The sequence below is a fragment of the Cyprinus carpio genome, chromosome B1 (genome assembly GCF_018340385.1).
Source record: "Cyprinus carpio isolate SPL01 chromosome B1, ASM1834038v1, whole genome shotgun sequence".
NCBI lineage: Eukaryota > Metazoa > Chordata > Actinopteri > Cypriniformes > Cyprinidae > Cyprinus > Cyprinus carpio.
This window is the reverse complement of record NC_056597.1, coordinates 16,031,321-16,058,735: the sequence shown is the minus strand read 5'-3', so window position 1 is coordinate 16,058,735 and position 27,415 is coordinate 16,031,321. Positions and strand designations below refer to the sequence as shown.

Below are 27,415 nucleotides of genomic sequence, written 5' to 3'. Positions count from 1 at the left end.
ATCAAATTTAATTTCCAGGCACGATCATGCACAATCAGTCACTCAGGGGCTCAGGGTCACAGCTGCACTTTTGTCATGATTTAGAACTATCTTGCTCTACCCATACTTTAACCACAACCATTATGAGAGAAGCAAAAGAAAAAAAGAAAAGAAAAAAAAAATCATCTTGAATGAGAACTCAAGAGCTGGAAAAGCCAGGTATGAGACGATTCTTGTCAGATGCTTGAAAGATGAGTCTAAGTGTGGCCTTTAGCTGAAAAGATGGAGAGAGATAAGAATCCATGGTTAATGTCCCTGACTGGGGTACGCTGGCTGAGATACAATCTTTACGATGATACATAAATATCTAAAAAGTTGAACGGTATTTGGGGGAAAAAAATCCCTTTAAATCCCTTGCTCTTGGTTTGAGACTCTTAGAATGGTCTTTTTTGGTTGGTTTACAATAATAGAGTTCTGATAATGAGTAGGAATGAGAAAACATTAAAATATCTTTCAATATCTTTCGACAAACAGACGATAAAAAATAGCTAATATCAATTTGTGATTGATCATGTTGTGAAATGTTGTTTTTTTTGTTTTTTTAAAATTGTTGGGAGATAATGAAGTCTCTGTGTGTGTGTTATAGATTTTGTGTAATTACTTTATAAGGAGAAATGTGGTGCAGAAGACATAAAGTCACAGAAGCTATTTGCTCAAGTATGCCAAAATGGTCAAAGTCTATTTCGACTGGCTGTGGAGATTCAGGTGTGCAATAAATCTACCAAAGCCCCTTCAAATCCCCCCTCAACAATCTCCCTCGCTCTTTCATTCTCTCTCCATCCATAATTATGTTCTAGAGAGGAAAAGTGCCAGCTCTCCCTCGCTCTTTTCTGGAGAGGAAAAGTGCCAGCTGTCTCATCTGGATTAAGCCCCACACAACTGTATTCAGTCACACAGTTTGCAAAACTGCTTCTCTTTTAGTCTTGTGTATTTGTTAGGCTGGATGGGTGCTTCTTTAACCCTCTGCGAACATTTATTTAGACAAAAAAAAAATAAATAAATAAATAAAATTGCAATGCTGGCCATTTAGGGTTGCAAAATTTCACCACTTAAAAAGATACAGTTTTTCTAAATGATCTCAAATTTATGCTTTTAAATGCTTAAAATATCAGGTAATGTACAGGGAATTTCCCACAATGCATATACTGTAAAAAATTATAAACATTATTTAATTGCTTTATATAAACACTGCAATTCTGCTACGATTGGTCTCTGTGGTAAAATAAAATAAAATAAAATAAAATAAATATAAATATAAATATAAATATAAATATAATAAAATATAAATATAAATACCCTAAATATAATTAAATAATAAATATAAATAAATATATATATATATTTTTTTAACATTTATAAGTGTTATTCAGCAGATGTTAACCACAGTAAGTGGTGGCTTTACTGGAATAGGATGGCGAATTAAACCTCAGTATGTTTTGTTGCTAATCACCTGGCATGATCCTGCATATTAGTATGGCTTTGGTAATAATAAACTTGTACAGGTACAAAAACAGTAGTTCCAAAATTGGGTACAAAAAACAGTAGTAACAATGAATAAATAGTATATTATATATATATATATATATATATATACTATATATAATATAAATATATATATCTATCTATTTTTTTTTTTTTTTTTTATTATTATTTATTCATTTACTACTGAAAAACTGAAAAAGAGTGTAACTTATTATTTTATTATTCTTTTTTTTTAATTTGTAATTTGAGTTAATATCCATAATTGCAGTTTAGGCTCTGCCCCTTATTCCACAAGTTACACTGTTTTTCATGTGGCAAATAGTGTCAAAATACATAATACAAATGCAATTATGCTACGCAGGGTAGGTAAGGTTAATAGGGATACTTGTTAGCAGACTAAGTAGCAGATGCTAGTGGAGACATATTACTCTCTGTAGGGATAACAAATTTGACCTTTACTCATTTCCCTACCAATCAAAAGCTGTAAATGTAATTTGTCTCTAAACACTCCAACAGAGAGACTAATCTCCCTAGGCAACATTTTAGGCATCACTGGCGCCCTTCCGATGGAAAGGCTTCTCCAAACAGTAGGCAGTAAATGCACCATAGCATGTATTTGTTGCTGATAAGGCAATCCCAGAATGCACTGTGGTAAGCTCCCAGAAAATTATCACCCGTGGAAATTACTGTTTTAAATAAAGCTGTATTTTATTTAGTGTCAAAATATTGATAGAAAATAATCATCTAATTAAAAAGGTGGCCATTTTATTTCATCTGATATTTGTGTGTCATGCATTTATTTGTATTGAGTCGTTTGCTCAGCAGCATGACTATTGGAATGGATTGTGTGTGTTAATTACACACTGTTTCGCAGTGTGCTACTAGTGTTCTGCCTGTGTGAATTCCTGTCCATGAAGAGCATATCAAATCTGTCTCTTTGAGGGTTTCTTTTTTTGGTCAGGATCTTGCCTTTGAAGGCTGCCTGTGTGCACAGCAGAGAGTGAGATACCACATAGGAACCGAGTTTATGTCTTTGAAAACAAGTCCTTGTTGGACAACAGCTTAACATTTACAAGTGTTAGTAAGCAGATGTTAACCACAGTAACAAGTCCTTGTTGGACTTTACTACTTGAAAGGAATGCGAACATAAACCCTCAGGTAATGTTTTGTTGCTAGATCACCTGGCATGATCTCCACGGGAGACTGCTATTAGCCATGATCCTGCATATTATCATGGCTTTGGTAATTATAAACATAGTGGTTAAATGGTACAAAAACAGGTTGTAAAATAAAATAAAATAAAATAAAATAAAATAAAATAAATAAAATAAAATAAAATAAAATAAAATAAAATAAAATAAAATAAAATAAAATAATTTATAGTTTGTTTGCTTGATTGTTTGTAACTTAGAAAAATTCAATAATTTGAGTTCTTTATCTGCTCTTTATTCCACTGATTACAGTGTTCATGTGGCAAATGGCAAAATAATTACTTTTGTAATAAGAAACTTATTTACGAGATAGGTTAAACTGTACTAAATAGGTTTAAAAAAAAAAAAAAAACTAATAAAAATGCTAATCTATGGGTATGATCCTGCATTTTTTCATGCATTTAATAACTGTAAACTTGGATTGATTAATAGGTTCAAAAACAGATAGAAAATAATAAATAAAATAAAATAAATATTATTTATAATTAATTAATTAATTTACTTTGTAACTTGGGTCAAAATCAATAATTTCAGTTCATTCTCTGCTCTTTATTTCACTGATTACAGTGTTATATGTGGTAAATTTGCCCATACAACAATAAATCAGAAAAGTAAATATTCTAGCTGCTCTAAGTTGTATAATGTCTGCTCACAGTCAAATAAAGATGCTTCACTGGATGGAATAATTACTGCAAAACAAAAGGGCTGGAGACATTTGATGTGCTGCCCTCAAGATGTGATTCTCAGCTGCGTGATTCTAGTATTGATGCCGAACGGTTTTGATCCGAACGACTGGCAGTTGTGCAGTCATTTTAAAACGATTTTGTTTTTGTGTTTGCTGATGTTTTGTTTTTGCTTGTAAAAGCTTTTCTTAAGAAAAAAGAAAAAAAAAGCTGAATTTTTTTTTTAAGTTTTAGGAGAGACTAGCATGCATGCATGCATGCATAAATAAATAAATAAATAAATTAATTAATTAATTAATTAATAGATGACTATAGTCTTCTTTTTTTTTTTTTTTTTTTTCAAATGTCCCTTTTTATTGAGTATTTATTTATTTTATATTTTAAGTATACTTTGTCTGAATAATTTAGCACTGTGCAGACCAAACAAACTGAAACAGAATCCCACGTGAATTTAAAAGTGAACTTGACAATTTGCGGTGCAACAAAAGGTGTTTTCTGTGACAAAAACAAAAAAACAAAAACCCATTAGTGAAATTGAGGGGGAAAAGAAATCAACAGAGGGTTTCAACAGATTGTTTATTTGTGAGGTGTGGGTTTTGGTTTTTGTTGAGTTTTGGAGTATGTGCGAAAATTCTATAATCTGCTCTAGGGCAGCTGGATCAATTCTCATCGCATTAGCTGGCGGAGTTAACTGATCGCTAATGGCAAGACTCTGTTGCTCTCTCACCCTACCCACCCTTTGCTAGGCTATTAGCAGCACGACCAAACCCTACTGTGGGGCAAGGGAGGTAGAAAACAACAGCGAGGCTATTATAGTCTATTTAAACTTGGTCCGTGCCCTTCATCAACACCAACTGAGCTGACAGTGACTACACAAAGGTCTGAAAAGAGAGAGCTATGTGGTGGTAGAGAGAATGAGAGGAGAAAATGGAGGCCATCCAAGCTGTCTCAAATGGTGGTAATGTTGTTTTTTACCAGAGATTGCTGTTTAATTAATGAGAGCCTGAGGCAAGTTCAAACCTCAGTGCTGAGAGGGAAGCACCGAACTAAACAAATGAAGGCAAATGACCAGAAATGTGCCAAGAAGAATGAAAGATGGAAAGCTAGTAGCAGCTGATTGGAATAGCATTCTAACACTGTTGAGACATTTTAACACTGTGAAACTGAGCTTTGTCTCAGTGATTTGGATGCTACCCTATTATCTACAAAATATGTGTCAATATAAGACAGGCCAACACTAATTGTGATTTACTTATTCTAGTGGTTACTGTAAATATTACATATTATATTAGGTTGCATTATTCAAACAGCAGCACACCACAGCAGCATGCAGATTTAATTAAAGGAAAAGTTAACTTGAAAATTCTGCAATACAGTACTTTCCCTTGAGTCATTCCATGTGAGCCATTCCTTTAAATAATCAATGACTATTGGAATAGTTTTAAAAGTTTGTTTTTTTCTATTATATGTCATATATCATAATAAAAATAATAAATAAAAAAATCCCATTTGTCAGAAATTTGGAACAATTCTCAGACTAGCATCTCAGTATATATATAAAAAAAAAAAACAAGAGTGAGGGATCATAAGATTTGTGGCAAATCAACATTGTGTGTCTTTTTTAAATACTTCCAAATAAGACAAGACTGAAACAAAAGATGGCTGTGTTATAAATAGTTGAGCAAGTATCAGTCATTTGCTGGGTTTCACAGCAAACAGATTTGCTGTAACAAAGTCAGTGGTAAGTGTAAAAGGACCGTATCAGTGGCACATTTTTTTTTTTTTTTTTAAGTTTCTTAAGAAAAGACCTGAATTTGACAGAATTTTTATTATGTGAAATACATTAAAAAAATAAGGTCCTACTTTATATTAAGTGGCCTTAAATACTATGTATTTACATCAATAAATAAGTACAATGTATTGTGTTCATATTGTATTGCAAAAATATTGTTGCGGCTATCGAGGTGGGACACTTGTAAGGTTAGGGACAGGTTTGGTGTTATGGGAAGGTTTAAGGGTGGGTTCCCAAAAACCTCTTAACAAAAGTTGATAAATAAGTTGCACAATTATAGAAGGAAAAAAAGTATTGAAAAGCACACATTATCTTTTAAAATCTGGTTAGTAACATCTTTAATTGCATTCAATCTAAAATTCTGTCATAATCTTCCCACCCTCATATTACTCTAGCATGTACTAAAAACTGAAGAAAGTATTATGAAAATGTTAAAACCATTCTTTTACAAACAATAAATAATAAAATAGTAATGATAAATAATATGTGCATCAAGAGTGCATCACAAGGAAGAAAGAAAGAAAGAAAGAAAGAAAGAAAGAAAGAAAAAAAGAAAGAAAGAAAGAAAGAAAGAAAGAAAGAAAGAAAAGAAAGAGAAAGAAAAGAAGAAGAAGAAAGACAAGAGACCAGAGATAAAGAAAGAAAGAAAGAAAGATCCTGGACTGATTCCGAGTCCAGAAAGTTGCTTCAGCATTGTTCAGATATTCAGTAACCTCTTACTTTAGCACAACAATCATGTGCATTCTTAGTTTAATCTAACCACATATAGTAAAGTTTTACAAGTGATGACAGGTGCATTCGTTCTGTGTAACAAAACTGCAAAATGAGCATAATTAATTTCTAAAATCAATTAGTTGTAAAATCTCTGAAGTCCTTTAAAAGGATCAAATATATTTTGAAAAATGGTGAAATTGTTTTATTAGCAACATTCTTATAAATATATTATTTTGTGTTCTGCAGAAGAAGAAAAAAAAAAAACATGCAGCTTTGGAACAACATGAAGGTGAGAAACTGATTTTGGGGTGATCTACTCCATTAAAGAAAGAAATGACAAATTCCCGGATAAATTATCGTTACTAAAAAATGCATTAAGCTCTAGTAACACATAAATATTTTATCCTAAGAATTAGAACTACTTAACCAGACATTTCACTCAAAGTAGCAGGGATCAGGTACCATTTGTTATTAGCAGCAAATCACTTAAGAGAAGTTATAAATAATGTAAAATGACTTTCTGCATTCTTTAACATTTGCTTCAACACTAAGTTACATTTCATTACTTTGCCATTTAACTTCATGAATGCTTATTGCTTTGTACCTACAACTTTTTTGTTGCCTCCCTTGAGCTCACTGTGACTGAGATTCTAAAATCCTGAGTGTGTGTGAGGGGGCTCACTGCAAAATACACACACACACAAAGCTTGGGCTTAAAAATATATATGAGCTTATCAAAAGTCTCCACTCTCAAGTGTTACTTTGAAGGTGGTCTATTCAACTCTTGCTGAGGAACCTGTGAGAAAGTATATCAACAGGATGCAATTGAACTCTTGGTGAGACCATATTATAAGACATTAGCCTTTAATAGACTCTATTAAGTCATTACATGTTCCATTTACTTTAACTGCGTAATTCTTAACTCTAAGAGGAACAGAGAGATAGAAGGTGAGGTAGAAATCAGGGATGAGAAACTGGACAAACATTAGTTTACAAAAGTTTCATACCCCAAGGACAACATAAAGCTGGCTCATAACTCATTATGTAGGCTCGTTTCAATTGACAGTTAAACTCAGCGATAATGAGCACACTTCGATAAAACAATAATTAGGAAGAAGTGAACTTGATTTATATGTTTCCTGCTTCCGATTTACAAATTAATGAGGTCGAAAGCGAAGTGAAACTTGTAAAGCGTGTAATAAGCCATTAATCCCCACAAAATGTTGAAGGAATGTTAATGCATGCAGGTCAGTCGAGAATGCTGGATTCTGTCTGAAGACAACAACCAGAAATTCATAGTGAGAGAGAAGGAAAGAGATGAGAGAATGAAAGAGCCTTGATGAGTGTGCGATTATCTGCAGATTTTCACTATGGCATTACTTCACAATCAAAACGTCTGCTCTCTACTGTGAAAAAGACTGCAGACTGGGATGAAATTACAGCAATGCTCTTTATCTTTATAAAAGAACCGAGAGAGCGAAGGTGGATTTATTGGTAATATTTTGAAGTATTGTTTGTTTAAATTAACCTAATAGACCCTCAGTTAAAAGCACAGTATTTAATGAAGTACAGTGTAGAAATCTTTGCACATTGGGTGCTTTACAAAAACAATTGTTTAGTTTTTGCTTAAGCGTGCCAGTAGGCATTCTGTTTGCAAATACTGTAATAATCCAGTCAGATTATTGTGCAAGGAGTATGACAACAGACGTCATAACACACAAAGAAATCTGATCTCACCATCATCCAGTCAGTCTGGAATTTCATGAAGAAACAGTAGCAACTGAGACTTAAGACTAAATCCATAGAAGAACTGTGGCAACTAATAATAAAAATACAAATAATAATAATAAATTCATTTATTCCTGTAATGGCAAAACTGAATTTTCAGCAGCATTTACTCCAGTCTTCAGGGTTACATGATCTTTGATTCGTGCTCAATAAACATTTTTTCAATAAACCATTTTTGCTGCTTAATAGTTTTGTGCAAACTTTGATATACTACCATTTGGGTAAGACTTTGGGAATTAATGCTTTTATTGAGCAAAGACACACTCAAGATTTCTGTTTTATATAACTGCTTACTTGTTGCAAATTTTTGACTGTTATATATATATACACACACACACACATATGTATATATGTATATGAACGCATCCTTACTTTAACAAGTTTCTAAATCTTTTAACAGTACTGTATATTGCAAGTAGGTGGAAATACTGATCTAAAAATAATTGTTTCTACTGTCACACTAAAGCAAAAGTTTTTTAAAAAAACATCTAAAAACAAATGTGTTTGAGAAGTATCTAATGTCCTTCAGACTTTCGCACAGTTCTGTATGTGGGTGGAAGAATGAAACTTCTTAGCTCTAGCTTTAGATAAGGTCAAATATGCACGTATATATACATTGTGATCAACCAATCACTGTCAGACCCCTGCAGTACCACTGCTGACATGACTATGAGTGCTTTATAACATCTGCAGAAACTTTACTGCTGCTTTTGAACAGCTATAAATGGAAAAAAGTTATCCATAAATAGTGTAGTTTCAGCATCGACCAGTAGGAGCTAAGTGGACCATGCTAACTAGCCAAAACTTGACCTCTTAATGGTTCAAATCCTGATAATGTTTGCAATTAAGATAAGAAATGGAACTAAAAAGGGTCAATGCTCTCACTGAAAGCTGAAAGTGTAGTATAAGATGTCACTATCCCTCCTTTAATCCAATCATTTCCCCAATTTTTTCTAATGATGAAAGTAGATTTGATCCTGATGCATTTGCATTAAGCGAGTTCATAAGCGACTGGAAAGCACCCAGCAGTCCTCCATCAAACCAAACTGGGCGGTAAAAGCTCTCGGTTCCCCTCAGTAACCTGCCTACTTGTACTTAAAGTGACTCCATCCATCATGGCACTACATCATTTCCTGTAGTGATAATGTCGGCGTTTGGGAGTAGGGAGAAGCATCACAATGTGTTAGTGACCTATTGGACATCCAATCAGATATCACCTAATGCAGATGGAAGAGATTAGATCAATCTGTTTGGCTGATCCACCAGTGATGAATTGGGCATGTCAGAGAGTCTTTCTCATAACAGAGTGCGAATAGGACAGTTTGTCACTGAATATTGAGGATATAAAGCTTCTATGGACAATTATCAAGTGGATATTCATTAAGTTCATGTTTTACGACTTTCCTCTATCCTTCTGTGTCTCGTCTCATTCTTTTTCTAATGTTTCCAGCTCTTTCCCCCCTCTGTGGTTCTTAGAGTGCAAGCCGTCTTTTCGCGTTAAAATAGTACTGTAAAGAATTAGTGATGAAAAGGCGTAGACACAGTTATTTTTGCGCCTGAAGTTTCCTTTTCAGACGCACAATTTACAGAAGGAAAGTATTAAAATGAATCATGCAACACAATTTACTAACGTTTGCACTCATCAAATTATTGGTATTTGCGCCATTATTTAACGGCCAAAAAAAGCATGTCTTAAACTATTTTTCGGCTGTGGCGTAAGTAAATCACCTGCTCTGGTTATTACGACTATGCTAATTTGCACTGTGATTTGTATATTGCGTTGGTTGATATGTAAATGAGATGTTGCATCTGTGTTCTTCAATTTGAGCATTGTCAGTAATTCACCCGCAGAAATGTCCACGCCCATCGGCACTGTTTTGGAATTAAGTTCTCGCGCGAATTTCCTCTGTTTAGTAAATCTGGCCCTTAGTGTGAATCACACTTTGAATGATAATGTGATACATATGGAAAGTATGTCTTACTTCAGGTCTTGGAATGGTTCAGCTCGAACATGTGGTGTTTCCAACGAATGACTAAACACAACTCCCTCATTGCCTAGAGAGAAAAAGAGAAAACCAGAGAGTGACATGTTATATAGTTAAAAAAATAAATAAATAAATACATAAATAATAATAATAAAAAAGGAAAAAAAAATCTGTGAACAACTACCACACAGACTTTAAAAAGTGTTGGAAGAACTTTCATGTTGTATACTTTCTATTTCAAATAAATGTTGACAGCAATTTTAAATTGTAATAACATTTCACATTATTGCTGTTTTTACTACTTTTGATCAAATAAATCAACCTTAAACACTTGCTTATCTGGCTTATCAAATTATTTTTATCCTCTACCTGATGCTGTGTTACACCTTATATACCACTAATAAAGTGACTCGAGCTACAGTAGGCAAAGGTATGAAACATCAAGTGGTACATTTTAAGCACCGCAGACCAGTAGACTTTTCCCTGCAATTTCTGGAACGTATGAAATGTCCCCCATTTCACGGCGTAATTTTTCTTGAGAATGTGCTTGTTAAGCGAGTTCTCATAAATATAAAAGTAAACTGTTCTTCGTACTTGCTTTTTTCATTTGTGTTGTCTGTCCTAGTTTATTTTATTCCTCTACATTCTCCCCCACAATCATGCTCAGAATAGTTTAAAGAAACAGTTTCTGTCATTAATTTATTTATATTCAAATTATTTTAAACACACATTCCTTATATGGAACACAAACATAAAAAGGTATATATTTTTTAAAATTTAATTAAATTTTTATTTTTACAATAAAGTCACATACATTTATTTTAAGAGACCAAGTCATAAAGTTTTCAAATGAAATTATGGTGAATAAACAATGGCAGAAATTTCATTTTTTTTTTTTTTTTTTTGAAATATTCCTTAACACTTTACTCTTTCTCTCTCTCCATCTCTTTCTCTCCCCGGGCAGTTCTTGTTTCTAACACATTTTATCCTTTCAGTCTCACCACTTGAAGAACCACTGTCTTCCATTTATGCATGCTCTGTCTATCTTTCTCTCTCTACCACTATTTCTCTCCCTTGATCCCTCTCTCTACCCATGTCTTTTTGTGAAAAGAGGTAATGGACAGATCTGCCCAATTACTGAGCATGTGCCCTCTTTGTCCCCGACCTCTATCTATTCCACTTGACCTCCCAGCATGCACTGTTTCAGGCAGAGACAGAAAAAAAGAAAGAGTGTGTGAGAGAGAGAGGCCTGCATGAGCGAAATCTATTTGAAACAATATATTTGCATTTCAATACATGGAAAGGTTACTAGTACATATGGTGCATGCAAATATTTGACTCTTGAAGAAGCTGGCTGAAAAAATGGAAGCTGTACTATTATTATTATTATTTTATATTGACTAAAACAGTTTTCTAATAAAAATACACAACAGCTGAAGACTTCCAGTTTGATTGATGCTTTCTGCAGGTCACATCATTACACCAAAGGTTTGAGTGAGTACAGATAGTGACTAACTGAACCATTATTTCATGAGATTTGTTAAAAACACTGAATCTTTCAAGAACAAAATAATTATTTTGAGTGAGTCTTTAGATTAGACTCACATTTGGAGTGACTCATCTCTATCTCTGCAGGTTTAGTGGACTAATGACGCCTGACTGTATTCCTTGACAACTGCAATTTTCTCCTTGCACATCAGGCAGGTCCCGTTAAGAGACCAAAAATGTCCTGGCTCTGATGCAACAGTCAGAATTACTTAAATTAAGAACTAAATGCATAGAAATCGATTCATACAAATGCTATTTTATTTGAAGTCATTTTATCGCAGATGGATGGGAAAATAAAGAGCCGGACTCGCTGCAATGTGTCAGAAACAGTAAAGTGTGTCCATCAACTGAAAGCACATTGCCGTAATGCTGCAGACAGCTCAGTTGATTATAATGTGATTGAGCTTGTTTTACATGTCAGGCATCTGGTGGAGATATGCATATCCAAACTTTGCTGACAGAAACGAGCATGAAAGCTTTGTTCCTTTTTATAGATGTGCGATTACATGTGTATTTTAGGCCTGTAATAAATCATCTGGAGAAAAAAAAAAATTATATAAGGCTACTAACCATCCCTAGGAGAACTACTGTACTGTATAACATTACAGTTGCAGTGAAAAATTTATGTATGGGCTAGATTTAAAATAAACTATAACACTTAAGGGACTGTGTGAAACTACCTACCCTAAGGAAGGTACAGATTGAGACCCTAGTCTATAAGTTTTTGTATCATGTTTAAATGGATGAATATGTGTGTTTGCGCACGTTATACCTGTGACCCTCAGTTTATCTGTGCCAATACTGATCTCCTCTTCATCAGCAGAGAAGAGAACTCTCTCGCCATCAGTACTTCTCACCTCGAACCGCTGACACTGGGCTTCTACCATCTCAGAGCCTACAGAAAGATAGAAAAAAGAATAAAGCCTTGAGAAACAAGATCATAACACATATTTTCACCGGTGCAGTCCACATAAACCTCATCCAATCAGGAATGGTCTTCTCGTAATGGACATGGAGTGTTATACAAAAACAATGGTGGATGTTAATAATAATAATAATAATATTAATACAAATATTAACAATGTATTATTATACTTTATTCAGTACTGTGTGCATATAGATAACCTAATTTGATTACATTTCATTTCATTCAGTTATGTTTCTGCCTTGGAAGACAGCTGACAATATTGACAAAAAGGAAGCTCACTAGGCTTAATATTAGAACAGCTCCTCATTGTTTCCAGGGTGTAGACTTACTACAGTGTCAATAGAAGTCTTTGCATGCTTTACTAATATGCTTAATTAATAAATGTCTTGAGTAAAATAAATAAATAAATAAAGTCCTGACCAAGTCCTTGACCTCAAGAGAGAAATTTTTTTATAAAATTAAATAAATATATGACACACTTTTTATTCTGTCCAATAAGTAATAACTTTTATGTAATAACACATAAAATAGCATATTAAGAGATCTTCTTCATATGACGTAAACTGAACTGGAATTCGAATTTACTGAAATGTATAATCGGTTGTAAAATACAAACAACACATTTAATTTAATGACACATGGAAAGGGTTTCAAATACAATATTATTCAGGAAAATAATAATGATAACAACCTCAAATCTTGCAGAAAAAAATAAATAAAAATCACTGGAAATAAAATCAATATAAATACCAAAAATGTCAACATAATACCAAAAATACCTCTTCACTACAGTTTAAAATGGAAATCCTTTCATATTTTAGACCTTAATGCATGGTTATGAATTAGAGAAGGAGCTGGATTTTTGTTTGTCTCATGCAGAGGTCTGATGTGAGAGACTTGAATGAAACTGATCTTGACTTCATTCACCAAGTGTGACTTGGCCTAAAAACTACTCTGTCACTGGAATCTCAGTAGCTTTAATGCACTTCCCCTAAACAAACACTGCAATGGCTTCACTGACTATATTATTCATCACAGCTATCATATCTTCCATGTCTTAGGTGACCTTGGAGAGCAAACTTGGCTTTGTTTGTTTGCCCGCATTATGTGTGTGTGACAGAAAGTAAACTTCTTTTTTTTTCCTAAAGCCCGCTCTCTCCTTTCTCTGCCACATCTATTGTCTTTCTAGCCCTCTTCATGCATTCATTACCTGTCCTCCCATTTTTTTTTTCTTTTCAGTGTTTGTACTATAAGACACCCTGCCCTTTCTCCAAGTGCCCTATGGCAAAGATAGCAGTACATTAAAGTAGCCTATAACAATGCAAATTTTGGGATTTAATTTATCCCACTTTTTCAACATGGCTTTCTTTATATTTACTATTTACTTTTTTGGATGGTAACCTACATGGATTCTTTATACATAGGACAACAGCATTTCCAATTTAATATTAATCAGAAAAAAAAAAAATGAAATAAATACAATAAAAACATAAATACTCTATTTGATATTAACTAATTTATCAAAAATGTGACCTGTCCTCAGGCTATACCTCAATACATCACATTTGTAAACTGTACATACCTTGAACACACCTACAAAACAGATATGTTGCCTCACTTTTAAAGGAACATTTGCACTCTTCGGTCAAAAGGAAGAACTCCAAATAAATATACTTTTCTTTATTATTATTATTATTATTAATTTTTTTAAGGTTTCAGAGCTGTGTACCCACTATCATACATTTATGAAAATATCTAAAAGCCTGTTTTAATACATATGTAACTTAAAGTGATTAAAAATGAACTTCAGTTAAGAAAAGAATAATAAATCTTGATGAATTAGTTTATTACAAACACATATCTTTTTTGCTTTACAAGACGGTATTGGATTGGATTCGTATGGATTACTTGTGATGTTTTCATTAGTTTGGACTCTCATTCCGACAACACCCATTCAGTGCAGAGGATCCATAGGTAATGAAGTAATGCTAAATGTCTCCAAATACGGGGGGTTAACTAGCAAGAGTTGAAATGTTGCAACTAAACACTTCTGAACATATTTAATCATGTAAACAAATACATTTCCTTTTCAAGCTGTCTATATTTTCAGTTCTGTAGACTGTTTTATCCCATGTCTCAAAAAGCAGAGTTGACACAGTTATTTCAGTTTGGGATCTGAAGGAGCCCCAGATCAACATGTCTTTTACAGTTCTTTTACTCAGCAGGAAGTTGTTCCTGCTGTGTTTAAACATCTTTTCACAGACCTAAAGAAACAAATGTAGAGCACATCTTCAGATTTTGAAGGTGTGTGTGTGTGTGTGTGTGTGTGTGTGTGTGTGTGTGTGTGTGTGTGTGTGTGTATATATATATATATATATATATATATATATATATATATATATATATATATACATACATTCTAATACAAAGATATTCAGTGTAGGATTGTGCTAAATATAAAAAGAAACATGCTGTTCATTAATTAATTGCTTATTCTTTCTCTTATATTGTATTCTCTTGTAATTAGAAAGATCTGTTTCATATCAGTGAAAGTCTCTCATCATTTGATAGCTTTTGAGGGAGAAAAAAAATAACTGGAAAAAAAAGTACAAATTATGTTGGATAGTGATTAAAGACGTGCTTGAGGATAAGGCACGTCTAATTTTGATTATGGTGATGAGACCAAGAGGAGAGAATTCTAATAAAGTGTTAATTTATACTCATATTTGATTAATCTTCTCTTGATCATATCACTGCACCGCGGTGACCAGAGATGTGCTCATAGATTCACTACAGAACATGACTAACTTTAGAGAGGTTGTGACAGAAACACACTACAGGATTACATAGGGACAGATTTGCTTTTTTCTTTCCTTTCTTCTTCTTCTTTCCTTTCTTCTTCTTCTTCTTCTTTTTCCCTTTCTTTCAGTCAAAAACAGCTCTAATAATTAAAGTTTTGAATTGTGAGTTTGTGGCATATTCAAAAAACCAAGCTGCCTGTGCATTTACCAGAGAAACTGAAAAATTACTGTAAAGTTAGTAGGAATATTGTTTTAGCATGGTTAAATTAGTTCACTGGACAATTGCACATGGCTGTAGATTTGTTTAGGCTATTTTATCATAACATTGTTATTTTATTAAAATTACAAAACACAAAAGTTTCTACCTTGAATGGCCAAATCCATCAAATGGACAGTTCGCATTACAGATGGTGTATCATTTCTGCTTTTGCTATTTTTTTTTTAATCCGTGTTTGAAGATGCACATCACTGTTACCAAGCAACTTTTGTTCTACAGTAGTTGTTTTAAAAATTGGTTGCTAAGCTAAAATTCCCGTTTGTTAAAAATTTGGGTGGACAGATCCAATACAACAACTGCTGTCATTCAATCTGCCTATTGAGTAAGGCTATAGCCTGGCTGTTATCAATAATAGCCTACTTCAATGTTATGACAAAATAGCCATAATAATAATGATAATGGCTATTATTATTTTTATGCTAGTGTAATTCTATAGCTAATGCATAGCTAATTTTAGCCCCGACAAGCCTGATATTGTGAAATAAAACCAATGTTTTTAGCTACAGTGACAATTTTTATTATTGCTTATATTATCATAACAGATCCATTTATTCATGGATCACAATTCCAGTGGTGGCTGCATATATTTGTTTCCGATTCATGTGATCGAAACATTTCCAATAACTCCAGAGTGTTGTAAAATTCAAAAGTAAAAATGTATTGAAAAAAGATGTATGTAATCATTTCCAAAATTCACAAAATGTTTTATCTACAGAAATATTCTGCGTCAGTTTATATTTGTTGGCATTTAGACTTTCAAATACAACATTTTTACTGCGGTGAAAAACTTTTACTGTCCCGCTTGCCAGACACAAAGCGAGGCATGCATATGTGGAAGCAGTCTAATTAGCTCTTACACAATTAAATATTACAAAAAAGTAATGTATTTTTAGGGTGACTATGTCATAAACTATGATGACAGACATTCAAAACTTCATTGTAAAAGCTTCATTGAAAAGAAGCTTCGGATGTGAATATGATATGACAAAAATGGCATTCAGTTCAGTCTAGTATGAATGGTTAGAATGACCGCTATGGCCATTCTAGTAGTTATAGAATTCCAGTAGTTCTAGTGTTGCATGAGAAATGATATTGAGCGGATATTAATGAACCACTTTTGAATATTAATTGATACTGATTTACCCCTCATCAAAACTGAAGATTGATGATTAATTGCTGTTTTGAGGTTGGAGGAAATGGAAGTTTTCCCTCAGAGTGAAATGGAAAGAATAAATGACCTTGCTGTGGAAAACCACATGGTGTGGTAAAATGAAGCGGTGCTTGTTTTATTTCACAACTAATTTGAAAAAACAAACAAACTGACATTTGTTAAGATTGTCAGCTGAATTCAAAAACTAACTTGAGGAAAGCAATGAGTGTGATCAGTCAAGGCCTTTCACAGCATAAGATGGAAATGCATTATAAAGGTGTTCTTACAACAAAGGGGTTTCAATGAATGCTGTAGAATAGCAAGAACAGAATGCATTTCCATATATATATAAAAATACTGAATTGAAAAAATAAATATTAAAAAAATAAAAAATAATCTAATTCAAAGTATTTACAAAAACTATAATAGCACATCAGTGATACTTAAAAAATGTAATTGTTTTATTTACAAAAACTATAATAGCAGACCAATGATACATAAAAAGGTAATTATTTATCTAAGAGTAATTAATTATTATTATTATTATTATTATTATTATTATTATTATAGTAATTATTTATTTAAAAGGAAAAAAAATATTTATCTGAACTGGATAACCCTCATCAATAAAAAGGCGAAATAGGTGAATTTTGACCACCTGCATTAATCAGTGTGTGAGTGTGTGCATATGTCTGGGTGTGGTTTGTGGACAGTGTAAAGAGACAAATAATCAGAGCTGTTGTCATAATCAGCAAACAGAGCCCTGAAGACCGATGCGTGTATTTGTGCGCATTAATCTCCATATGTCATTTAGGTACTCTCTCTTTCTCTCGCTCTCTCTCTCTCCTTGGAGAGATTAAGCTCACTACCTCTAAGCGGCAATGTGGCATTGCAAATGATGATATTCATTTAAAACTAGCAATTTATTCTGGCTAAATTACACAACATAAAACAGCACATTAAATTTCTAAACGTTCCTCTACATGCACGCACACTTTGCCAATGTATTCTTATCATGATTAATTATTTGGAACTAATCACTCAAATCACTGGAATTTTGGTGCTGTGAAACTTACAATTGGTGACTTGAGCACTTTGAGATGGCTGTTTTTGAAATTTGCAGGTATAGCTATATTTAAATTGATTCCCCTATGCATTGCAGTGGATGCAGTGGATTAAAACTTTTGAAATAATACTATGTTGAGCTCTCCTTGACTGACTGAAATTCAAATACATGCATACATAACAACATATTCTGATGAAACTTCATCTAGAATTTTTTGTTGTTGTTGTTGTTGTTCTTGAAGAGCCGAAATGCACCAAGCAAATCACTGTCTGTGCACCTTTTAATGTCATGTTGATTTGAAAATTAGCAGATTTAACCAACGGTCCATGTTTGGTTGGTTGGTTTGATCTTGATGCTGCTGTCATGAACATTTCAGATGGTCTGTTGAGTTTAATATGTGCAGAACACCAATGGGATAGTAATTTGTAATGCTTTATAAAAAAAAAAAAAAAAAAAAAACATTTATAAAAATGTATAATTTTGAATACAGGACAGCAGGCTAACTGGTTAGCAGTGTGCTAATATGTTATACTAAGTAGTTAAAAAAAATCCATACAATGCTTTATTGTCTGTAAACATAATCTATCTATCTATCTATCTATCTATCTATCTATCTATCTATCTATCTATCTATCTATCTATCTATCTATCTATCTATCTATCTATCTATCTATCTGTCTGTCTGTCTGTCTGTCTGTCTGTCTGTCTGTCTGTCTCTCTCTCTGTCTGTCTGTTTGTCTAAATATCTATCTATCTATCATCTATCTATCTATCTATCTATCTATCTATCTATCTATCTATCTATCTATCTATCTATCTATCTATCTATCTATCTATCTATCTATCTGTCTAAATATCTATCTATCTATCTATCTATCTATCTATCTATCTATCTATCTGTCTGTCTGTCTGTCTGTCTGTCTGTCTGTCTGTCTCTCTGTCTCTCTGTCTGTCTAAATATCTATCTATCTATCTATCTATCTATCTATCTATCTATCTATCTATCTATCTATCTATCTATCTATCTGTCTATCTATCTATCTATCTATCTATCTATCTATCTATCTATCTGTCTGTCTGTCGATCTATCTATCTGTCTATATATATATCTATCTGTGTATCTATCTATCTATCTATCTGTCTGTCTGTCTGTCTGTCTGTCTGTCTGTCTGTCTGTCTGTCTGTCTGTCTGTCTATCTATCTATCTATCTATCTATCTATCTATCTATCATTTACCTGGCTAACTATTGTTGTATAACACGTGTAGCATAATCGACAGCATTATTAGTAACAAAAAAGTTCAGATGACAAATGCCAAAGCCATTTTTTTAGGATTTCTAATCAAGCTGAACATAGTCTGAATAGAGTACTTATTATCTCATTAATTTATTTCAGCCAATAGAAAGTCAATTTAACAGCCAGGCTGAATTTTTCATGACAACTAATTGCCTTTAAAACAAATGGAAATGCTAACTGATAACGTTTGGAAAGGATGGAAGGTAAAGGACACTGGCAGCATCACACCTGAGTCACACACATGTCTTCCTGTTGTCCTTGTCCACCCCCCAGAGCATCTCTCACTCATGTCCTCTCTGTCACCCGGCGCTAATGAAATCATCTCCCACTCTCTCAAAGCGGAGAAGCCATTCATTATCCAGTCTACACTTCTAAAAATGAAAAGTCAATAAGACAAAAAGCAGATGCTGTGTTCCCTCAATGTCCTCCCAGTTGTTTGGCCTTTGGAGGAGGTGTTCAGAGGAGAGACGAGCTCACAGCTGGAGTCAGAGCTTGAAACTGTCCCTTGTTTTCAATCATCTGTGCAGGGACCTTGTGGCAAACAACGGGGTGCCTCAGGTTAGCGCAGAAGGATGGAGGGATGGAGAGAGAGAAAGAAAACAAGATCTGACAGCACAGGCTTGATACTGTATTTCATCACTAGCTCACTTCCAGCACACATCCCATCAACACCTCCAACTAAATCCTGCCGCCCAATAATTTAGCAAGGCACTACGTTCCTGCAAGAAGGTCATGAGGAGCATTATTTCATTATTAATATTTTTCAGAAACACATGCATCTGGAGGGTGAGGATGTCTAAAGTATGGAATTTGGCTGATAACTTACTTTTTAGAGTTTCAAAATTCAGACAGTATTTAGATAGTATACAGTCTTCACTAATTTTATTGACCCCTAATGGGTGCATTTAAGTAAATTTAGTATACTGGTGTACAATAATGTTTAAAAAAATCGTGGTCAATAAGATTGTTTTAAAAAAAGAAGTCTCTTACGCTTACCAAGGTTAAAGAAATATTATTACAATTTGTAATTCTTCTATTATATTTATTTTATGCATATTATTTATTTATATTATATTGACTCTTTTATTATATTTTAAAATTATTAAAACAGATATATAAAAATAAGTATATTCCTGTGATGACAATGATACATTTTCAGTGGCATTTAGTCTTAGGGACCTCCATAAATCATTGTAATATGCTCTTATTATTATAAAAAAAAAAAAAAAAAATAAGACAATCAAGACTTCACATACCTATTGTTATTCTCATAAAGTTATTCAAACTGGGAACAAGTGACGCAAAGAAACATAGAAGCGCTCCACAGTCTAAAACCGTTATGTATTTAGTTATTGAGTTATGCATTTTTGCAACATTTTTGAAGCTGTCTACAGTCAATCTCTTTTCTGCTGTTTGTTAAATATGCTGATGAGAGAATTTGTGAATGAACTGCATATTCATCAGAATTCAGTCAATGAGTGCGCACAACGAACAACTCCCAGTGACGAATCAAAAAGCCTCTGATCGGAAAAATAGAAACTGATCTGATGTAATAAAGCAAATCTACTATAAATGAAATGCCACGATCGACAAATTCATTCATTTCACTTTACACATTTCACGTCACAGTCGATACCATTAGGACTACTACTAGGGCTGTGAATCTTTGGGTAGACAGCGAATCGATTCGATTCATTATTCATAGGTTTTCGATTTGATTCAAGAACAATTTTGGTAAATTCAGAAGGTGTGTGTTAACACTAGGGCTATGAATAATTCGATTAACGATTTGATTCTTTAAGTGCATTCACAGGATTATTTAAATGCTTCCCCTAAATTATTTAAAGGCTTAGTCAGGGGGTAAATTACACAGCAGCCTTTATGGTTAGAGAACCATAGGTTAGAGAAAAACAAAAAACAAAAACACTTTTGTCCATTGTTAGATGTTAGTTTAATGATGCATAGCCATAATTTCAGAAGTGACAGAAATGTCAAATACAATAATTTTATGTATGTAGCCTATGCATTATTATCATTTATTTTTATTTTACAGATTTAGCTTCAGTTGACTGTCTTTATGTTCTCCGTGTTCTTAAATTTCCCAGTAAGAATGAGAAACCGGTACAGATGATTTGGTGATGCAGGGAACTGAACAAATCATCCAAAGTGATTTGCGAACCAATTCAGACCATTTTGCAGGCTTGTTTGTTCAAGACCTTGAACAGAATCGACTCAATAGAATAAGGAATGTAGCGAAGTTTGTTATTAATGTACTCGAGTTAAAGTAAAAGTATCCATGTCCTTAAAAGTACAAATTTTCTTTGTAAATGTAAATGTACTTCGTTAATACCCACCTCTGCCAACATTGTATATTGTATAGTACTTTTCTAATGCTTCTGAATAAAGTTGCTGATTTCTTTTTCTTTATAAAGCTAATTTTATAGCTAGTCTTTTATGCATTTTTACACAAATAATTTTACAATATCAGCTTGATTTGAGATGTTGTACAATAAAAAACATTCTGTTGTGTTTTTTCATTATTTAGGGTATAACAATAAAATACATACGTCATTCAAAAAATGTTCTGATGAAGGGATAAAAAGGCTTTTCAAGTCATGAAAAAATAAACAATCAAACAAACAAACCAGCATACAGTACATAAATAAATAAACAAATAAATAAATAAAAAGGATTTTTAGTAAAAATCAGGCCCTGGGAAAAAAGTGTCCAAAGTTAAAAAAGTATATTCTCTAAATAATTAGCAGTTCATATGAATTTCTTCTCCAATTCCAGTGACCCCATATTAGTTTGTGACCCCAAGATTCTGAACCTTCAGCCTAAAACTACAAAGACTATGACAGACTACACCTCTATATTTAAGTGACTCTCTTATGAACACAGGATAAAGTCATGATCGCAGTGCTCCCGCTTAACGCTCACCACAACGCAACGGTGCATCAATCACCTGAACTTATGGGCCATATTATAAAAACAGAGACCTCTGCACTCCTGGGCTAAGCTATCAGAGGACGGCCCAGCTCTCTGGCTCTTAGCATCTCTATACAATTTCTTTTTGAAGATTAATGTTCTTGCAGCAAGTGGGTTCAGGGACGAGAGAACAAGGAGAGGAGGGAAACAAACAGCAAACAGGAGTGTCGGAGCGAGAGGTGTTACAGTGTATCTTTGCTGCCTGTTTAGGAGCTAATCCATGCTATGAAATTCCCTAAATATTCAGACAATGTCGAAAGATCAGTGACAGCCTGAAGGCAATGTCCTGGCAGAGTGGGTAAATGTCAAAGAGAGGATATAGAGGGCACACTGGTGAGAGTGTTAGGTGACTCCAAATTGGTAACAAACCCTCAGTGTAGAAGTAAAATCATATGGCATCTGCTTAAAGTTGTGTAATGGAAAAGTAAGTTTTATTTTACATTATTAAGATTTTTCACCCTCAATATTTGGCATCATTTGGCAACGCTTTAAGTAAAATTTTTAATTAAAAAAAAATTTGTTTTATATATATATATATATATATATATATATAAATGCACGTGTGTGTGTGTGTGTGTGTGTATGTATGTATGTATGTATGTATAATAATAATTTATAATAATTAATATTACAAAAATGTAATATAATATTTCAGCTATACATAATCAACAATACTCCCCTCTGAGACAGTGAATATACACAACTGACAGCTGTAAGTCACTATGGTGACTGCAAAGGCACTAAATCAGTACAAAACAAATAATGAGTCTGAACAGAACAGAGGGGGTCTCTATGGGGAATGACTTTTGCCCCTAAACATTACATATCTGAGGCATTTTTATTACTTTCATTGACACTGGTTAATTTCTAGTCTTGCTGTGTACTTAATAAAGCACCATGGGACACAAATAGCCTGAGATTTAATTTAAAATATTTGCATTCATCATGAAAGAGGCCATAAGAGTCAGATGCTTGCTGTGTTTTTGCTAGGAAAGCGGACCTATATGTTATACTTAGAACCAGGTTTTTCAGTTTCTTAAGGCATATGTGAACACTTATTCAGCATTTCCCAGCTGAGAAGACTGTTATGATGTGGTTTACACAACAGATAGTTCAGATTTTTCCCACCTGCAAATGAAAGAGGAACACTAACAGAAAAGTTTTTCCTTTGCGTACAAACAACAACACTGTCAAAACAATCCACATTGACACGGATTGGGAAAATGACTAAAAAGACTGTTTTATGCATGAGAGGCCAGTATTTGGCAATGTTACTTTGTAAAGAAATACTATACACTTTTCCACACCTACCTATAGAATGAACACGTTATAGGCATCACATCTCCATTTTTACAAATTTGTGTTTTTGTAGTTTACATGGAAACAAAATCTTTTTCCAAAATTTTAAAACTTTTTTTTCAAAATTTGCATATTCAAGCCCCCAAAATGCTGTTGTTATGTAAATTAATGGCCAAAATATACACAAATGGTTTTAAATTAAATTAAATTAAATTAAATTAAATTAAATTAAATTAAATTAAATTAAATTAAATTAAATTAAATTAAATTAAAGTACTGTAATTCTTTAAAGGGTTAGTTCACCCAAAAATGAAAATTAGCCTGTGTTTTACTCACACTCGAGGTATCCTAAGTGTATATGACTTTCTTCTTTCAGACAAATCCAATCGAAGTTATATTAAAAATGATCTTGGCTCTTCCATGCGTTATCATTGCAGTAGGTGGGTGTTTTTTTTTTTTTTTTTTTCAACAGTCCACAAGACGTCAAATAAAGAACATGCATCCGTAATAAAATGTGCCTCTGGCCCCGGGGCGTGAATATCCATATTTGATAGTTGAGTAAAACACAGGCTAATTTTCATTTTTGGGTGAACTAACCCTTTAAATTCCACTTTTTAAATTGCAATTTAAATTCATGTTCAACTTATTGTAAAACATGGCCCATTTAATTCAAATTCCAACTCATGAATTAGATTGGAGCCAATTATTCAATTCTGAATTTTGCAGCACTAACCAAAATAAAACAGCCACAACCAGTGGAGATTCAAAAAAACAACAACAAAGTTTCAATATTTCTTTGCTGCCAGTTTAACTATGCCAGTTACTAATACAGGGGCAACATGTGTGTGGTTGTTGCTTTCTCTGTTTTCCTTTCCACAGTAAAGCATTGATCTGCTGTAGTCCATGAGCAGTAAGTGAAGGAGAGGATCAAGATTTCTTCTGGCTTTAGGGGTGGTTGCTCCTGCTCTGATCTTACAGCTAGTTTGAGTCAGGAAGCTATTTTTATACACGCAGACATAAACACTCTGCCTTGCATACCCTGGAGTGGAAAAAAAAAATCCCTGACAAGGGAAGAGGATTCACTGGAAAAACACCAGAAAACACAGGGACTCCAGAAACCCCCGTGGCTGCATTGAGAGCAGTAATTGATGGAGATCCTGAGCCCGGCGGGCAGCCGGCCCCAGAATGCAGCCTGCTGTCTTTTAAAACGTGATGGTGAAACTGAGCACCAACTGAAAACAAAAACACAAGACTACAGGATTAGTGCAACAGGGTTTTTCTGACTAAATGTGTTGCTCAGATCAAAGTTTGTGATCTGTGAGATATTTTAATATTTTTGAAAGAAGTCTTCTACACTCACCAAGGTTTAAGTATTTGATCAAAAATACAGTAAGCAGTCATATTGTGAAATATTATTACAATTTAAAATAACTGTTTTCTATTTACATATATATGACCCTGGACCTACAAAACCAGTCTTAATCGCTGGGGTATATTTTTAACAATAGCCAAAAACACATTGTATGGGTCAAAATTATCAATTTTTCTTTTATGCCAAAAATCATTAGGATATTACGAAAAGATCATGTTCCATGAATATATTTTTTACATTTCCTATCGTAAATATATCAAAACTTAATTTCTGATTAGTAATATGCATTGCTAAGAATTCATTTGGACAAATGTAAAGGTGATTTTCTCAGTATTGTGATTTTTTTGCACCCTCAGATGTCAGATATTCAAATAGTTGTATCTCGGCCAAATATCGTCCGATCCTAATAAACCATACATTAATGGAAAGCCTATTTATTCTGCTTTCATAAGATGTATAAATCTCAATTTCGAAAAATTTACACTTAAGACTGGTTTTGTGGTCCACGGTCATATATTGAATTTTCAGCATTGACTTCTGTGTCACATGTCCTTCACAAATCATTCCAATATGTAGATTTAGTACACTAGAAATTGGATTGATTCGGAATGAGGAAAAACTCTTACTGACCTCAAACTGAAAAAGCAGTACCACTATCTAGACCATCATCACATACTCAACCTTAACCAAAAACACAATATGTACAATCACATACAATCACAAAAGGCTTTCAACATAGGTAATTGTGCTTTTTGGGAGGCAGCTGTAACACTTTGGGTCTTGTAGAGTCTAAGTGCAGCTTCATATTCAAAAATCACATACAAAAGTGAAATCCCAGGAAACAAAACACTGTCAATTAAAATGCAAAATACTATACTTGACAAAGTCACAAAGGGTTTAACTACACAAAAAATAATTACCTGGACAAGAAAATGCTTAAACACAATCAAGGAAGCCAAACAAAAGACAAGAAACCTTAAACAAAACCTACATAACTATAACAGTTTGGGTTGGCAGGAATTACCAAATTTTAGTGTTCATCCAATTTATTCTCTCAATATAATACAATCCATAAATAAATAAATAAATAAATAAATAAAAAAGCTAGGCCCAAAAGCGCTTCAGGGTGTCATTTACTAAAATGCCATCTAGGTAATTAAGTAAAAGCAACTACAATTTATCTTATGTTTTCTGGCAACTTATTAACAATGATGAATTCTGAAATTGTCAACACAAGGAATCATTTCCTTATTAAAATTCTATTAACGCCTTTCATTTAAATGAGCAGATGCCAGTTAGGAGTACAATGAAGTGCCAGAAAAAAAATAAAAAAATAATAATAAATAAATAAATAAATAAAATAGAAGACGAAGAAGAAGAAGAAGAAGAAGAAGAAGAAGAAGAAAGAAGAAGTTACATATTAATGTTTAAAAGGCAATGGTGTAGGAGTTCAAAATATGGAAATATTGTAGTAGCATACACGATAAATGGAGAAAAGATGTGTGTATGAAAAACACATAAGCTATAAATGAAAAGGCACGCTGTGAAATGAGAAAGTATGAACTCATGTGACATGTCCATGAAAATATAGTTTAAAAATACAACTCACCCACAGTGAGCTGTCCTGTCAGCTGGCCAAGGTTATTTCGTGCATTCACCGTCACATTGCGATCTGACTGTAAGACCAGAGGACTGTCCTGAAACACACACACAGCGAAAACAGAAACTGATTATAGGACCCTGCATAATAAAATAAGATAAACAAGTTAAAGCAAGACAGGAAAAAGGAAAAAGAAACCGTGCAAATTGAAATTGATCTCACAACCCTGCATCTCATTCACAACATGGCATTTTAGTTGTGGTTAGGTAGCATTGTTATATACATTCTAGAACATGTACACCTACTGCTTACTTTAAGTATAGGTTTTAAGCAGAATTTGAATAATAATAACAAAATAGATAATAAAATAGTTTTTATGTTGTAATGTTATTTACATAAAACATACTCATTTAAATTCAAATCAGAATCATGAAAATAATAGATGATGTTAATGTGTTCAACATGAAGCTATATCTGATATCTGAGATGTCAGAGACTGTGTGTGTGTGTGTGTGTGTGTGTGTGTGTGTGTGTGTGTGTGTGTGTGTGTGTGTGTGTGTGTGTGTGTGTGTGTGTGTGTGTGTGTGTGTGTGTGTGTGTGTGAGTGTACATGGATGAATGCACTCTGGCTGGCCGGGGTGTGTGTGTCTGTGTGTTCATGCATGCAGGGGTGCATGCTGTGGATCACTGAATTCAGTGTCTTCTTGTTCTGTGCAACTTTGATCCTACTGACCTATACATCCTCTTCCACAACAGAACCTCTGCTGTGGCTCTGAATAAACACAAACCATACAATGCATCTTAATCCCAGTCACATTCATGAATGCATTCAGCTATGAAATCACCTCATCATATATAAACTCTCTATATTATTAAGAATGATTTTTGTGTGTTACCTTTATCAACTGATCTGAGGCTCGATCTTTTTGAATGCTTAAGAATCTGGGCATGAGAATTCAGCCCTTAGATTAGCTTCAAAGCACAGCGCTCCCTTTTGACATTGATCGACCTGCCAGCCAACCAGATCAATATATCGACAATGAAGTACAGTGAAGGTCCACAAGAGCAGGTTCCCCATTTCTTCGCTTTCTGTGTTTTTTGTTGTGTGGTTAGTGTGTGGCCATATGTCTTCGTTGTGGACAAAAATGCAGTCTACAGTTCACATAAGTAATAAACATGTAGTGACAGAATGGTTTAATCTTGACTGTTTTCATTGGCAGGGCAAAAACAGACCAAGCAACTAGAAATATTGAAATTAATTATTGATTATTATTATTATTATAATTATTATTATTATTATTATTATAAATTAGACTGTACATTAAATACTGTATATTCTATCCCATTACCCTAAACCTTCTCTTGACATTTCTGCTAGCCATTTGGTCCCCACAAT

The 27,415-nt window shown here is 33.5% G+C and overlaps 1 protein-coding gene across 1 annotated transcript in view; it reads right to left on the bottom strand.

The window, feature by feature from the left end:
* Nucleotides 1-27,415, bottom strand: part of LOC109069888 (zeta-sarcoglycan) — a 248,417-nt gene that overhangs the window by 27,706 nt on the left and 193,296 nt on the right. Inside the window, 3 exon segments of the mRNA XM_042716726.1 lie at nt 9,652-9,764; nt 12,015-12,137; nt 26,029-26,116. Coding sequence (XP_042572660.1) covers nt 9,652-9,764; nt 12,015-12,137; nt 26,029-26,116 — 324 coding nt within the window.